Source organism: Salvelinus alpinus, chromosome 1 (genome assembly GCF_045679555.1).
Source record: "Salvelinus alpinus chromosome 1, SLU_Salpinus.1, whole genome shotgun sequence".
NCBI lineage: Eukaryota > Metazoa > Chordata > Actinopteri > Salmoniformes > Salmonidae > Salvelinus > Salvelinus alpinus.
The window spans coordinates 25,069,929-25,087,527 of NC_092086.1; the positions used below are offsets into that span (position 1 = coordinate 25,069,929).

General features: G+C 45.1%; 1 protein-coding gene across 1 annotated transcript in view; it reads left to right on the forward strand.

Moving 5' to 3' along the window:
- The window catches only part of coro7 (coronin 7), a 252,581-nt gene that overhangs the window by 18,409 nt on the left and 216,573 nt on the right, over window positions 1-17,599 (forward strand). The window contains exon 7 of the mRNA XM_071394783.1: window positions 6,113-6,163. Within this exon, the coding sequence (XP_071250884.1) occupies window positions 6,113-6,163 (51 nt within the window). The remainder of the gene's footprint in view (window positions 1-6,112; window positions 6,164-17,599) is intronic.

Sequence of the window (17,599 nt, forward strand, 5' to 3'; positions counted from 1 at the left end):
CCAGATTTAGGGGCCTAGAGATGCATAATTCCATCAAGGGCTGAAACAGACAGATTCTAAACACTGCAGTTCACCTTCCCTAACCTGTTCCATCAATCCTACACCAAAAAGAGAAACAGTTCCTAACCCGTTCCTCTCTCACTACCTCTGTCTTCATGTACTGAACAGCTTCTTTCACTTTCTCCCCATGCTGTTGTCTGCAGCAGGTATGACCTCTCTATGGAGTCTTATAGCTTCTTCAGCAGCAGGTATGACCTCTCTATGGAGTCTTATAGCTTCTGCAGCAGCAGGTATGACCTCTCTATGGAGTCTTATAGCTTCTGCAGCAGTAGGTATGACCTCTCTATGGAGTCTTATAGCTTCTGCAGCAGCAGGTATGACCTCTCTATGGAGTCTTATACCTTCTGCAGCAGCAGTTATGACCTCTCTATGGAGTCTTATAGCTTCTGCAGCAGCAGGTATGACCTCTCTATGGAGTCTTATAGCCTCTGCAGCAGCAGTTATGACCTCTCTATGGAGTCTTATACCTTCTGCAGCAGCAGTTATGACCTCTCTATGGAGTCTTATAGCCTCTGTTAATGTGGGTTTTTCACATTATGCGTTCAAAACGGTGAACAGATTTTCCCCTTTCTCTTCATATTGGATATACTTTTTATCCAGCTCCGTTTAATAGACACACACACACACACACACACACACACACACACACACACACACACACACACACACACACACACACACACACACACACACACACACACACACACATTCCCATGATAAAGAAATATTATTAGTTATTATCAGTGTGTGAGCCAACTCCTCCTGATGTCACACAGTCTGGGCTGTCAGTCACTGGGGATTGACACTGTTTTTTGTGGGGAGTTGCCATGGACAACTGGAAAGGGGAGGTTGGCTGTGTGTGTGTGAAAGCTCTACAGCAGAGTAGAACTCATTAACAACAGCTTGAGAATGATTTGAGTTCTATGCCGCTTTGATTAAACAGCTGCAGTCTCTGCGCACACACACACTTGTGTTTGTGTTAGGGAGAGTGTGGCCACCCCATCTGTGTGTTTATGAGAGGGTGGATCATGTGTGTGTTTAAAGCCAATAGGTTATTGTCAGGAGGTTATGAGGGTCTGTTTGATTGTTTGAGTGTGTCTATTTATACTAGTGGGCACATCTGCATGGGACTGACATCATCTAGCTGTTTGCAGCCAGATAGTTTCCCCTCCGGCAGATGACTTTGTTTGTTGTTAGAACACTGAATAGTTCTCTTTTGGCAAGGGTGGTGTGTGCGGGTGTGTGTGTGTGTTAAGGTCAGTAAGGGCAGCCAGTCTCTAGAGGCGATGGTTGATGATCTGTCCACCCTGCCTTGTCTGCTGTGTTTTCCCTGCTGTGTGTGTGTTGTTGGGACTGGGCCTGGCACTGTGGTCTCTGAGCCCTGGCTTAAGCCTGGGTCACAGAGGCCCAATGCCACAGCCTTAGGCTACACTAACCTGTGGGTGGGCTGTCACCACCCACACACACACACACACACACACAGCGCTTTAGAATTAGGAAAACCCCTGTTTGTTATTCCAAGCCGTAAACAGCAAATAAATCCATCATCCAAAGTGGGGACTGCTGGGGGAAAACACGCACACACACACACACGCACACACACACACACACACACACACACACACACACACACACACACACACACACACACACACACACACACACACACACACACACACACACACACACACACACACACACACACTTTGAACTGGGTCTTTGAAGGCAAGGCCAGGGGAACCCCTTCCTCTCAACAATCACTTTCTTCAACTTTGATTTCAGCTGGGGTGTGTGTGTGTGTGTGTCACAGAAAGGTTCATGCCGGTCTGCCTGTCTGTTTCCTGGTTGTGTGTGTCTGTTGGCTGTGTGTGTGTTTGTGCTTTCACTGTGTAAGTGCACAAGAACCTGAGTCCTTGTATCAGTCAGTGTCATTGCCCTGATTCTTTCTGACATGTGTTGATGTCTTGGTGGGGGTTGTGTTTGGTCTGAGGGTTATTACAGTTGTTTCCTGTTATTACGTGTTGATGTCTTGGTGGGGGTTGTGTTTGGTCTGAGGGTTATTACAGTTACCTGTTATTACGTGTTGATGTCTTGGTGGGGGTTGTGTTTGGTCTGAGGGTTACTACAGTTGTTATCTGTTATTACGTGTTGATGTCTTGGTGGGGGTTGTGTTTGGTCTGAGGGTTATTACAGTTGTTACCTGTTATTACGTGTTGATGTCTTGGTGGGGGTTGTGTTTGGTCTGAGGGTTATTACAGTTATCTGTTATTACGTGTTGATGTCTTGGTGGGGGTTGTGTTTGGTCTGAGGGTTATTACAGTTGTTTCCTGTTATTACGTGTTGATGTCTTGGTGGGGGTTGTGTTTGGTCTGAGGGTTACTACAGTTGTTACCTGTTATTACGTGTTGATGTCTTGGTGGGGGTTGTGTTTGGTCTGAGGGTTATTACAGTTGTTACCTGTTATTACGTGTTGATGTCTTGGTGGGGGTTGTGTTTGGTCTGAGGGTTATTACAGTTGTTACCTGTTATTACGTGTTGATGTCTCGGTGGGGGTTGTGTTTGGTCTGAGGGTTATTACAGTTGTTACCTGTTATTACGTGTTGATGTCTTGGTGGGGGTTGTGTTTGGTCTGAGGGTTATTACAGTTATCTGTTATTACGTGTTGATGTCTTGGTGGGGGTTGTGTTTGGTCTGAGGGTTATTACAGTTATCTGTTATTACGTGTTGATGTCTTGGTGGGGGTTGTGTTTGGTCTGAGGGTTATTACAGTTATCTGTTATTACGTGTTGATGTCTTGGTGGGGGTTGTGTTTGGTCTGAGGGTTATTACAGTTGTTACCTGTTATTACGTGTTGATGTCTTGGTGGGGGTTGTGTTTGGTCTGAGGGTTATTACAGTTGTTACCTGTTATTACGTGTTGATGTCTTGGTGGGGGTTGTGTTTGGTCTGAGGGTTATTACAGTTGTTATCTGTTATTACGTGTTGATGTCTTGGTGGGGGTTGTGTTTGGTCTGAGGGTTACTACAGTTGTTACCTGTTATTATGTGTTGATGTCTTGGTGGGGGTTGTGTTTGGTCTGAGGGTTATTACAGTTGTTTCCTGTTATTACGTGTTGATGTCTTGGTGGGGGTTGTGTTTGGTCTGAGGGTTATTACAGTTGTTACCTGTTATTATGTGTTGATGTCTTGGTGGGGGTTGTGTTTGGTCTGAGGGTTATTACAGTTGTTTCCTGTTATTACGTGTTGATGTCTTGGTGGGGGTTGTGTTTGGTCTGAGGGTTATTACAGTTGTTTCCTGTTATTACGTGTTGATGTCTTGGTGGGGGTTGTGTTTGGTCTGAGGGTTATTACAGTTGTTTCCTGTTATTACGTGTTGATGTCTTGGTGGGGGTTGTGTTTGGTCTGAGGGTTATTACAGTTGTTTCCTGTTATTACGTGTTGATGTCTTGGTGGGGGTTGTGTTTGGTCTGAGGGTTATTACAGTTGTTTCCTGTTATTACGTGTTGATGTCTTGGTGGGGGTTGTGTTTGGTCTGAGGGTTATTACAGTTGTTTCCTGTTATTACGTGTTGATGTCTTGGTGGGGGTTGTGTTTGGTCTGAGGGTTATTACAGTTGTTTCCTGTTATTACGTGTTGATGTCTTGGTGGGGGTTGTGTTTGGTCTGAGGGTTATTACAGTTGTTTCCTGTTATTATGTGTTGATGTCTTGGTGGGGGTTGTGTTTGGTCTGAGGGTTATTACAGTTGTTTCCTGTTATTACGTGTTGATGTCTTGGTGGGGGTTGTGTTTGGTCTGAGGGTTATTACAGTTGTTTCCTGTTATTACGTGTTGATGTCTTGGTGGGGGTTGTGTTTGGTCTGAGGGTTATTACAGTTGTTACCTGTTATTACGTGTTGATGTCTTGGTGGGGGTTGTGTTTGGTCTGAGGGTTATTACAGTTGTTACCTGTTATTACGTGTTGATGTCTTGGTGGGGGTTGTGTTTGGTCTGAGGGTTATTACAGTTGTTACCTGTTATTACGTGTTGATGTCTTGGTGGGGGTTGTGTTTGGTCTGAGGGTTATTACAGTTGTTACCTGTTATTACGTGTTGATGTCTTGGTGGGGGTTGTGTTTGGTCTGAGGGTTATTACAGTTGTTACCTGTTATTATGTGTTGATGTCTTGGTGGGGGTTGTGTTTGGTCTGAGGGTTATTACAGTTGTTACCTGTTATTACGTGTTGATGTCTTGGTGGGGGTTGTGTTTGGTCTGAGGGTTATTACAGTTGTTACCTGTTATTATGTGTTGATGTCTCGGTGGGGGTTGTGTTTGGTCTGAGGGTTATTACAGTTGTTACCTGTTATTACGCTGTGTGTTTCTGTCAGTGTTTCACTGTGACATCTGAGCCCTGTGTCATATTGAGTGGCACACACACACACACACACACACACACACACACACACACACACACACACACACACACACACACACACACACCAGGACAGGAGTGTCCCCGGCCACAGCCGGTTCCCATTACACCCCATTTCCTCTCAATCAGAGGATCCCCTCTGATTGGTTGGCCTGATTACTGCCGTATGCTGAGGGCCAGTGGGGGTGAAGTGAAGGGGGGGGTAGGGTAAATATGGACAGGTAGGGCCTCAGATCTCCTACTCTGAGATGTTCTATGGAAAAGGGCTCAGAGGATCAGTCAGATCTGATACATATACAGGGCCCAGAGTTTTACCGGTTCAGACCACATATACAGGGCCCAGAGTTTTACCAGTTCAGACCACATGGTCAGGAACACCTTCTGGCTCCAGTTACATAGTCTGCTGTAACTCTTGGCTCCTGTGATATAGTCAGAGAAAGTTTGAATCCTAAGCAACCTGCATACACATTGTTTGAAGTACAATAGACCAACATGGCTACTGTAGTAGGTCAAAGCTGTGTGCTGGAACACCTTGGTAGAGCATGGATGGAGTAGGCATTGTGGTGCTCATGTGAATTTCCTATCTTTTTTGGCTTCAAACCAATCCCCCTACTTCTCACTTTTGGTTTTTAATACACTCCAAGGAAAGTTTATTAGGTACACCCATCTAGTACCGGGTCGGAACTCCCTTTGCCTCCAGAACAGCCTGAAGTCTTTGGGGAATGTAAACATTGCTCAATTGGTATCAAGGAACTTAACATGTGCCAGGAAAACATTCCCCACACCATTACACCCCCGCCACCAGCCTGTACCGTTGACACCAGGCAGGGTGGGGCCATGGACTCATGCTGCTTACGCAAACTCCTGACTCTGCCATCAGCATGACGCAACAGGAACCAGGGTTTGTCGGCCAGGCCATGTTTTTCCACTCCTCAATTGTCCAGTATTGGTGATCGCGTGCCCACTGGAGCCTCTTCTTCATGTTTTTAGCTGATAGGAGTGGAACCCGGTGGTGTCGTCTGCTGCAATAGCCCATCCGTGACAAGGACCGATGAGTTGTACTGCCGTTATTATTGTACTGCGCCGTGAAAAGCCCAGGAGGCCGGACGTTTCTGAGATACTGGAACTGGTGCGCGCCTTGCACCGATGATCATACCACGCTCAAAGTCGCTTAGGCCACTGGTTTTGCCCACTGAATGCCTTGATGCCTGTCTGCCTGTTTTATACAGCAAGCCACGGCCACGTGACTCATTGGCTGTAGGAGCGAACCCTTTTTGTGAACGGCGTGTTGTACCTAATAAACTGTCCAGTGAGTGTATTGGTGTCTGCTGAAATGAAATCTTCAGTCATTTCATGAACTATGGGAAGTTATTTCAATATTTAAAGTGGTTCACTGTAATCACGATTGGCTTCTACAAATACCAGGAGAATGCTGTGTTGCACTGTTTAAATCAACGCCACAAAACAATATTGACAGATCTTTAGATTTGAATCAGAAGCCCAAACTGATTGGTCCCTTTCTTACTCTTCTAAATCATGACAGGCATATGGAACTGAACACCAGAAAATGTTAGCATGGTCTTAAGTACTTCTGTGTTGTTTTCCAAGTAACGCCAATACGCATCTTTCCTCTCCTCTGTTTTCTAGGACAAAAAGCTGCGAGTCTTTGACCCAAGAGCCCAGCTGACACCTGTTCAGGTAAGTCACTCTACTGGACTCCACATCTCCCCTAACCCACAAGAACTAACCAGAACCATCATTCATTGCCATCCATCCAGTGAATGTATGCTGCTTGACAGAGCTCATAGAATGAATGGGTCGATTACCAGTGAACAGGGGTGATACATTCTGTATGACTGACCTGCAGTGGGAGTAGGACCTGGCTCTCTGTGACTTTGTCCTGGAGGTCAGCGGAGGTCAGCCTGCCGGACCAGGTATCAGAGGGTTAAAGCGTGTTACTCTGTGTGTCTCTGTCTAACACTTCACTAGATGGAGGACCTCTGGCACGGTCAGCTCTCCTTCTCTGTGTTGATTTATAATGGCTGACCTCCTTACCCTTCCCTCTGGAAGCTGCCCTGTCAGTCTGTAGGCCTAGCCCCACGCTGTGGTGGGATGGTGTAGGGTGAACTTGCCCCTACATGCTGGTCTTTGGTCAGTTGTGCATTTTCCCCACTTGTGGTTAGGATTAGGATTGGTTGAGGGAAAGCTGATCCCAGATCTGTACCTAGGGGAAACTTCACCGCGGAGCGGGGTGAGATATCCTAGTCCCGCTGAAAAACATGGTGGCTTTGGCCCAAAGCTCTCACCACTGTCCGTTCTCCCTGATTTATCTAAGTATTGATTCATCAGAACTGTACACAAGCTGGTTACCCGTGGGAACCAAGGGAAACATCATGAATGGTGTTGTAGGAGTTGGTGTGACCTTGAACCTCTGTGACCACTGGTTACTTCCTTACTGGGATTTATAGGAGTTGTTGACGATGGCAACCCAGTCCCAGCTTTTGGCCAATCAACCCTGAGCAAGGCAGTTAACCCACTGTTCCCCGGGCACGGGAGACGTGGATGTCGATTAAGGCAGCCCCCTCGCACCTCTGATTCAGAAGGGTTGAGTTATGTGGAAGACACATTTCAGTTGAAAGCATTCAGTTGTACTACTGACTAGGTATCCCCCTTTCCTTTGCTTTCCAATGGTACTCCATCACAACCAGCAGGAATGAGGACTTGAGTGGAATTGAGGAGTGGGCACACACACACACACACACACACACACACACACACACACACACACACACACACACACACACACACAGGAGGGTTTGCAACATTGAGAAATTATTCTCTCACATTTTGGCAGCAGACATCAAGGGGACCTCCCAGAGAGATTTCATTAGTGTTATAGTCCCTGTGTTAGTCTCCCTCTGTCATCTGTAGACAGAAAGATGTCATTCGTGTTATAGTCCCTGTGTTAGTCTCCCTCTGTCATCTGTAAACAGAGACCGGCCGGAAAAACAATACGTGCTCTAGCCAGCAGATTAAATATTACACACCGCTCAGCGCCCACCGCTCGGGTGTAAATACCTGGAGGACAGCTCACTGCCATAGAGTGTGTGTGTGTGTGTGTGTGTGTGTGTGTGTGTGTGTGTGTGTGTGTGTGTGTGTGTGTGTGTGTGTGTGTGTGTGTGTGTGTGTGTGTGTGTGTGTGTGTGTGTGTGTGTGTGTGTGTGTGTGTGTGTGTGTGTGTGTGTGTGTGTGTGTGTGTGTGTGTGTGTGTGTGTGTGTGTGTGTGTGTGTGTGTGTGTGTGTGTGTGTGTGTGTGTGTGTGTGTGTGTGTGTGTGTGTGTGTGTGTGTGTGTGGGTCTGACACCATTACTGTTTCAGAGGCCTCTGTGCCGACTGATGTCAGGTGCCCTGTCAGAAAGGAAGTTGAGAAAAGATACATATGGATTATTCTGTACGTGGCCTTGGGCTTTGTGTACATGAGTCTCTGTGTGTGTGTGTCTATTTACTGTGAGCGTGTTTGCTGAATCAATGTGAGAGAGGATAACTGGCTCCAGTCCAGGTGTTTGAACCCTCCAGTACGATATTTACCTCAGGTGTGTCAATCTGTCAGACAGTGGAGAACCTTTCTGACGACACCTCCAGCTCTTCAACAACAGGACAGCACCCCCATGGACTATTACTTCAGTATGTGGATGTGTTTGGCAATGGGACCGTTGTTAGAAATGAATTGCTACTCAAATGACTCAGAATTATTTAGGCCTCTCGATGCGTTTGCATAAAGAACATTGTGAAACCGAAGTAAAAGCTGCTGGAATGTTTTCAGTTTGCTCATTTAAGGGTCCTTGCTCATTAGCTTGGATCGGAGTAAGACTTTGAAGGGTCCACATGTCTGGAACTCAGGACCCAGAGCTTCGGACACACACACACTTACACACTCATATTCATCAAAAGGACCTGCTAAGTGTACTATAGTTAAACCAGAAAGCCCCAGCCCCATCATCTCAGCCCCCTTGACAGGTTTCAGATCTCTCTCTGGAGAACGTGAGGAGCGCCACTCCCATTAACACCATGCTGGGTGGTAGAGTAGACATTAACGAGCAGAGCAGTGGTTCATCCTAACATCCTAACACACAGCTGCTGTTCCAAATGGCACCCTATTCTCTTTATAGTGCACTACTTCTGACCAGGGCCCATAGTGCTCAGGTCAAAAGTAGTGCAATATGTCGGAGAAAGAGGGGGCCATTTGGGACAGACAGAAACACAATGAGGCTGGTAATTGGACCGGATCGAGAGTGTATACATGGGTCTCAGAGTACTGTTAAACACAGCATTACACACAGCATTACATTTCAGTTAACACTGGGGATCTGACAGACATTCGCTGCATCACAATGACATCTGGGGGAAACCGACGGCTGTTTGGTTTTAGATGTCTTTGTGATGCCCCCAGATGTCTTTGTGATGCCCCCAGATGTCTTTGTGATGCCCCCAGATGTCTTTGTGATGCCCCCAGATGTCTTTGTGATGCCCCCAGATGTCTTTGTGATGCCCCCAGATGTCTTTGTGATGCCCCCAGATGTCTTTGTGATGCCCCCAGATGTCTTTATGATGCCCCCAGATGTCTTTGTGATGCCCCCAGATGTCTTTGTGATGCCCCCAGATGTCTTTATGATGCCCCCAGATGTCTTTGTGATGCCCCCAGATGTCTTTGTGATGCCCCCAGATGTCTTTGTGATGCCCCCAGATGTCTTTATGATGCCCCCAGATGTCTTTGTGATGCCCCCAGATGTCTTTGTGATGCCCCCAGATGTCTTTATGATGCCCCCAGATGTCTTTGTGATGCCCCCAGATGTCTTTGTGATGCCCCCAGATGTCTTTGTGATGCCCCCAGATGTCTTTGTGATGCCCCCAGATGTCTTTGTGATGCCCCCAGATGTCTTTGTGATGCCCCCAGATGTCTTTGTGATGCCCCCAGATGTCTTTGTGATGCCCCCAGATGTCTTTGTGATGCCCCCAGATGTCTTTGTGATGCCCCCAGATGTCTTTGTGATGCCCCCAGATGTCTTTATGATGCCCCCAGATGTCTTTGTGATGCCCCCAGATGTCTTTGTGATGCCCCCAGATGTCTTTGTGATGCCCCCAGATGTCTTTATGATGTCTTTGATGCCCCCAGATGTCTTTGTGATGTCTTTGATGCCCCTAGATGTCTTTGTGATGCCCCCAGATGTCTTTGTGATGCCCCCAGATGTCTTTGTGATGCCCCCAGATGTCTTTGTGATGCCCCCAGATGTCTTTGTGATGCCCCCAGATTGATTGTTTGTTTATGTCAAACTTAAAGGGGCACTGATATTAACAGTTTTGATATTTTAAATGAATGATACTCATTGGTTATTGAAGGATATCCCTTATGAATGCTGTCCATAGCTCCATCTATGATTTTAAGTGGTAACATTTCTCCAGACCCATCTCTGAGGTTTTTATCAAATCAAGTGGTGGGGCTCCTGTTTTGTTGTTTTTAAATGATAGAGTGGGTCTTTAAGATGCATTCCACTAGGGTATCTTGTGTCTGCCCCCACAATGCATTGTAACAACTCTGTTTGTTCTATCATGATTTGATGGAAGCGAATTGCCGGCGAGGCCACAATATAAACAGTACCGGTCTCAAAGCGGTCTCAACTTTTCCTCAGGGTATGTTGCTAACCTCATAGATAACTATGGTTTTTTTCTTCATGTAAGACTGAGCCATTGTTTCCTCATCAGCTGAGGCCACGGAACACTGCACCACAATCCTCTGTCGGAGGAAAGGTTCAAACGCTTTCAAATCAAATTGTCATATGCGGCGAATACAACAAATGTAGACTTCACCATGAGATGCTTACTTACGAGCCCTTTTCCAACAATGCAAAGTAAAAAAAAGTGTTTTCCATTTGCTAATTTTCAAACACATAACAATAACGAGGCTTTATACAAATATTTGCTCTAGTCCGCCTGGAGTGCAAAATGGGCTTGGTTTATACTTTTGGGACTAGTCTATTGGCCCATTAAGCCAGACAAGCTCAACCTAGCACATAATCTAGTATTTGAAATGATTTCCAGTAGTATTTGAACCCAGGTCTGGAGGAAAGCTGGTAACTATTAGAGGGAGTATCTCCTCTAAAGGAGGTGAGAAGTGATGAAGTGTTTTGACTTCACTAAACAAATCATGTCATCGTTCAGCAGGCGTTCAGTGCAGCAGTACCATCCAGGGCGATATCTTGGAGCGTGTCCTGATTCCACCCCCAGCCAAACCTGGGTGAAGTGGTTGTTAGAGGAGTTTGCTTGCTAAAGCACTGTTAACCGGGCTAGCTTTCATTCAGTACAGTACCATCCAGGGACATATGGAGCACATTTTTGACGTGTCCTGCTCAACCCTAGCCTGGACGCCAAACCTGTTGCTATGTTCATTTGGCATGACAATGACCATATGAGTTTGCAAGATGGCACAAACAGATCTGGGACCAGGCTAGTTCCACCGTAGCCGAGATGCCAAACTTGGGTGTGCTTTAGCCTACTCTTTCTATAGCCTTAACCTTCGTTACGGCAGTTTGTTTGCTAAAGCATAACCATATGGGGCAGCCATGCTACATGTAGCTTCCACCCAGCTTGTAGCTACAGTATACCACCATCTCTCTGGTTCCCACTATGGCCAAGCTGCCAAGTCAAAATACGCTTTATCGGGAAAATGTATGAAATCGAGAATGTGTGTTTTGCTCTTAATTTAGGGGTAGGTTTAGGCATAAGGTTCTGGTTAAGGTTAGGATGGACATAATTATGTTCCCTTATAGGCAGGTGGAGTAAATATATAGACAGTAATTGTAGCTGTGATTTTTGCTTTATTTACGGGGAAAGAGAGCTTGCTGGGTAATTTAGGCTTTGGACAGGAAGAGCCGTATTCCACACGCGCAAGCATGCACACATAGTGTACATTTAGATAGCTGGCACAGGTTGTGTGTGTTTGTGTTTTGTCGTTCTCAGAATCTCTCACAGCTGAAACGTGTCGTTTTGATCTTAGGATGTTTTCCACTTAGTCCCTTTCAGACAATATTTGTGAACTCCGTGCGGTTCGATTCATTTTTTTGTGCAGTGTGAAGACTCCAAAGGAACTCAGACCCCTCAAAGAGCCTCGAAGAGAACCGAACTGAGACCATCTCGAGACGTGGTCTGAGTTGTCATTATTCTCGCACCACACACTAGATCAGGGCTTCCCAAACTCGCTCCTGTAGGCTAACAGAGATCATAAGCTGTGTATTTGATTGTGGGGGTTTGAATGGTGTGAGAAGACCACAACATATTTGGTGAGAATCACCTAAATCAATTCTAGCTCTTATTTAAGGGGCAGTAGCCTGCATTGGGTGTACAATTTTCAATTACAGCATGATTTAATCTGCAGTTATTCTTCTGCTATTAATTCTGTTACCGATAATATTTTCATGTTAATTGTATCGTCTGATTGCATTCATGAGACATAATAATTGTAATCTATTAGCTTCCAAAATGTAAGTCCGATAACATGTTCTGATTTTAAATGGCTTGTCCTGCAGTTTGTAAAAAAAGTGTATTGAGTGAATGTTGGAAAATGATCTTGGTTCCCTTCTAAACATAGCAATGTGAATCCAAAGAGGACGGAGTCACTTTAAAGAGGACTGAGATTGGTTCTTTTAAAGAGGATTCTATGTGAAAACACCCTAATTTTACATTTGACTACCTTTCAGTGCTTGTTACTGTCCTTTTTTATGGTTTTCTTATAGAAACACCTGATATGTATCTGTCTCTCCCCACGGCTCTGTACTTTCCCTAATCATCCCCAAAATGTCCGTCTAGTCTCCCTTCCTAGAGGCATCTACTGACCTCCCTAGCGAGGCCTCTTCCCTGCCCATACTTAGTTACAAGGTTTGGTGTGGTGCACGTGCCTGTGTTTGTGTCCCATCCGTGTGTGTGTTGGAATTACAGAGCTGAAAATACTCCTCATACTTTTGGGCCAGAGCTGGCTGCAGATTCGGAGGCTGTGGTCCCTGGCAGGGAAGAGGAGAGAGGGAGACGGGAAAGGAAATGGTTTCTCTGGATTCTTGGAGGCCAGATTCCTCCATTTGGGCTTCTGCTGCTTTTGGTGAAATTAGAGAGGGCCTGGAATGGGTTTTGGAGGAGAGCGAGGGAGAGAGTGGGCAGGGCAAAGGAGTGAAAACACACCAGTCAACTGCATTACTGAGACCGGACACTCCACAATCTCTACCCTCTCTCCCCTGTTACTTTAAACATACAGGCTGTGTGTGTGTCGGTGTCCGTGTGTGTGTGACTGCTCAGAATCTTATTTTTCATTATAGGAGGTGTGTGCGTGCGCATGTGGATCTCATGGTCATTCAAACTCACATTTGTCGTTACAGGAAGTCCAAACTAGCAGTGGGCACGGTGGGCTAGCTTCCAGGCGGTGTGGACTCTGGCAGCCATGACAATGAGGCTCTGTGGCTGACTGCTGCTAGAGTAACTTATACAGTATTACTGTTTTGGGCCAGAGGGAAGAGCTGTGAAATAGAAGAGGTGGGGTAGAGGGAGGGAGGGAGGGACGAGAGCAAAAATAGAGAGGCAGAGAGACCTAGAGGCTAACCAACAGATTTCACCACTGGTTTTGTCCTCCTTCCGTTGTTGTTGTCCCTTGATTATGATGTATTTTGGTATTTGGTATTTTATTCGGATCCCCATTAGCTGTCCATCCCTGACCATCCTCGAAAGCAGCAGCTACTCTTCCTGGGGTCAACACAAAACATGAGACATGAACATACAGAACATTCATAGACAAGAACAGCTCCATGACAGAACTACATAGCCTACATATTAATACATACACACAAACTATCTAGGTCAAACAGGGGAGAGGTGTTGTGAGGTGTTGCTTTATCTGTTTTTTTAAACCTGGTTTGCTGTTCATTTGACCAGTATGAGATGGAATGGAGTTCCATGCAATAATGTCTCTGTATAATACTGTAAGCTTTCTTGAATTTGTTCTGGATTTGGGAACTGTGAAAATACCCCTAGTGGCATGTCTGGGGGGTAAGTGTGTGTGTGTTAGAGCTGTGTGTAAGTTGACTATGCAAACAATTTGGGATTTTCAACACATTTGTTTCTTATAAAATAAGAAGTGATGCAGTCAGTCTCTCCTCCACTCTTAGCAAGAGAGACTGGCATGCATAGTATTTATATTAGCTCTCTAATTACAATGAAGAGCAAGATGTGCCGCTCTGTTCTGGGTCAGCTGCAGGTTAACTAGGTCCTTCTTTGCAGCACTTGACCATATGACTGGACAATATTCAAGATAATACGAAACTAGAGCCTGCAGGACTTGCTTTTGGGAGTGTGGTGTCTATATGAATCTATATGTTTTGACCATGAAAGTTTACAATCTAGGGTAACACCAAGTAATTTAGTCTCCTCAACTCTTTCAACAGCCACACCATTCATTACCTAATTCAGCTGAGGTCTAAAGCTCAGGGAATGATTTGTACCAAATACAATGCTCTTCGTTTTAGAGATGTTCAGGACCAGTTTATTACTGGCCACCCATTCCAATACTCACTGCAACTCTCTTGTTAAGGGTTCCAGTGACTTCATTGGCTGTGGTTGCTGATATGTATATGGTTGAATCATCAGCATACATGGACACACCGGCTTTGTTTAATGCTTATTGTGGGTCATTGGTAAAAATAGAACTAGTAAAGGGCCTAGAGAGCTGCCGTGTGGTACACCACACTTTACGTGTTTGACATTAAAGAAAACCCTCTGATTTCTATGAGTTATATAGCTCTGAATCCATGATATGGCACAGGTTGAAAAGCCATAAAACATCAGTTTTCTCAACAAGAGGTTATGGTGAATAATATCAAAGGCTGCACTAGGATCTAACAATACAGTTCCCACAGTCTTCTTATTATCAATTTATTTCAACCAATCATCAGTATTTTGTGTCAGTGCAGTACATGTTGAGTGCCCTTTTCTATAAGTATGCTGAAAATCTGTTGTCAATTTGTTTACCAAGAACTAGCATTGTATTTGGTCAACCACAATTTTTTCCCAACAGTTTGCTAAGAGCTAGCAACAAGCTGATAGGTCTGCTGTTAGAACCAGTAAACACCACTTTACTACTCTTGGGTAACGGAATGACTTTGGCTTACTTCCAGGCCTGAGGACAAACAATTTTCTCTATGCTCAGATTAAAGATATGACAGATAGGAGTGGCTATAGAGTCAGCTACCATCCTCAGTAGCTTTTCATCTAAGTTTGTCATTATTGATCAATAACAATCATTTTTCCACTTCTCCCACACAAACTTTACAAAATTCAAACTTACAATGATTTTCTTTCATTTTTTAGTTTTCTTTATGCATGAATGCAATGGCTCACTGTTATTGGCATTTCCTCCCTAAGTTTGACGACTGCCAATGAAGTAATAATTTAAATAATTTGCAAAATCAAATGGTTTTGTGAAAAGTAAGCTGTCTGATTGAATGACATTTTTTTAAATTGAATTTGTCTTTGTGCCCATAATATCTTTTAAAGTAGTCAAGTTTTTCCCCATCATTCTTTGTCATTGATCTTGGCTTCATAGTACTGTGTCTTCTTCTTTTTGTTGAGTTTAGTCACATCGTTTCTCAGTTTGCAGTAAGTCAGTCAGTTAGATGTGCAGCCGGACTTATTAGTCACTCCATTTTCCCCATCTCTTTCAACCATACAGTTTTTCAATTTCTCATCTATCTATGGAGTCAGTTTCTTAACAGGTGGATGTTTATCAATAATTGGAAGAAACAATTTAATAAATTAATCAAGTGCCGTGTCTGGAGATACTCTTATTCATCACATCAGATCAACAAATGTCACAGTGTCCGGAAGCTCGGAGCTCTGTGCGTCCTTGTGGACTCTAATGGGAGAGTTGGAAGGTGCGCTGGGTAGCCGGCCCGATCCAGTTGGAAAAACACTCCTCTTGGCCGCAAAGTAGCTCAGATCATACTGCAGATTCCCTTAGCAGTAGTTCTACTGCAGTATGCATGGATAGACGTGTGTATGCAGGCATCTAAGCATGTTCACTTGCATGCACACACGAACGCAGGCACACACACATTAACAAACACAGACTCTTCTAGATTGATTTGGACTCGAATCTCCGGGTTAGACACATAGTAGACATATCAGAGATATTAAAAGGTCAAGAACAAAACTTTTAATTTCCACGTTTTGAGAGAAATTGCCTTCAAAGTTCAACAGACAAATACATAGTTTTGTCTCTTTTAATGTGAATCTCCATCTTCAGCATGAGGGCGAAGACTACAGTGGCTACAGCCATACAGTTCCTCCTGAGTACCAGCATTAAACCCTACTACAGAGACTACAGCGATACAGTCCGTCCTGAGTACCAGGTCAGCATTAAACCCTACTACAGAGACTACAGCGATACAGTCCGTCCTGAGTACCAGGTCAGCATTAAACCCTACTACAGAGACTACAGCGATACAGTCCGTCCTGAGTACCAGGTCAGCATTAAACCCTACTACAGAGACTACAGCGATACAGTCCGTCCTGAGTACCAGCATTAAACCCTACTACAGAGACTACAGCGATACAGTTCCTCCTGAGTACCAGGTCAGCATTAAACCCTACTACAGAGACTACAGCGATACAGTCCATCCTAAGTACCAGCACTAAACCCTACTACAGAGGCTACAGCGATACAGTTCCTCCTAAGTACCAGGTCAGCATTAAACCCTACTACAGAGACTACAGCGATACAGTCCGTCCTGAGTACCAGGTCAGCATTAAACCCTACTACAGAGACTACAGCGATACAGTTCCTCCTGAGTACCAGGTCAGCATTAAACCCTGCTACAAAGACTACAGCGATACAGTTCCTCCTGAGTACCAGGTCAGCATTAAACCCTACTACAGAGACTACAGCCATACAGTCCGTCCTGAGTACCAGCATTAAACCCTACTACAGAGACTACAGCGATACAGTCCGTCCTGAGTACCAGCATTAAACCCTACTACAGAGACTACAGCCATACAGTCCGTCCTGAGTACCAGCATTAAACCCTACTACAGAGACTACAGCCATACAGTCCGTCCTGAGTACTAGGCCAGCATTAAACCCTACTACAGAGACTACAGCCATACAGTCCGTCCTGAGTACCAGGTCAGCATTAAACCCTGCTACAGAGACTACAGCGATACAGTCCATCCTAAGTACCAGCATTAAACCCTACTACAGAGACTACAGCCATACAGTCCGTCCTGAGTACCAGGTAAGCATTAAACACTACTACAGAGACTACAGCGATACAGTCCATCCTAAGTACCAGCATTAAACCCTACTACAGAGACTACAGCCATACAGTCCGTCCTGAGTACCAGGTCAGCATTAAACCCTACTACAGAGACTACAGCGATACAGTCCATCCTAAGTACCAGCATTAAACCCTACTACAGAGACTACAGCCATACAGTCCGTCCTGAGTACCAGGTCAGCATTAAACCCTACTACAGAGACTACAGCGATACAGTCCATCCTAAGTACCAGCATTAAACCCTACTACAGCGATACAGTCCATCCTAAGTACCAGCATTAAACCCTACTACAGAGACTACAGCCATACAGTCCATCCTAAGTACCAGCATTAAACCCTACTACAGAGACTACAGCCATACAGTCCATCCTAAGTACCAGCATTAAACCCTACTACAGAGACTACAGCCATACAGTCCATCCTAAGTACCAGCATTAAACCCTACTACAGAGACTACAGCCATACAGTCCATCCTAAGTACCAGCATTAAACCCTACTACAGAGACTACAGCCATACAGTCCCTCCTGAGTACCAGGTCAGCATTAAACCCTACTACAGAGGCTACAGCGATACAGTCCATCCTAAGTACCAGCATTAAACCCTACTACAGAGACTACAGCCATACAGTCCATCCTAAGTACCAGCATTAAACCCTACTACAGAGACTACAGCCATACAGTCCATCCTAAGTACCAGCATTAAACCCTACTACAGAGACTACAGCCATACAGTCCATCCTAAGTACCAGCATTAAACCCTACTACAGAG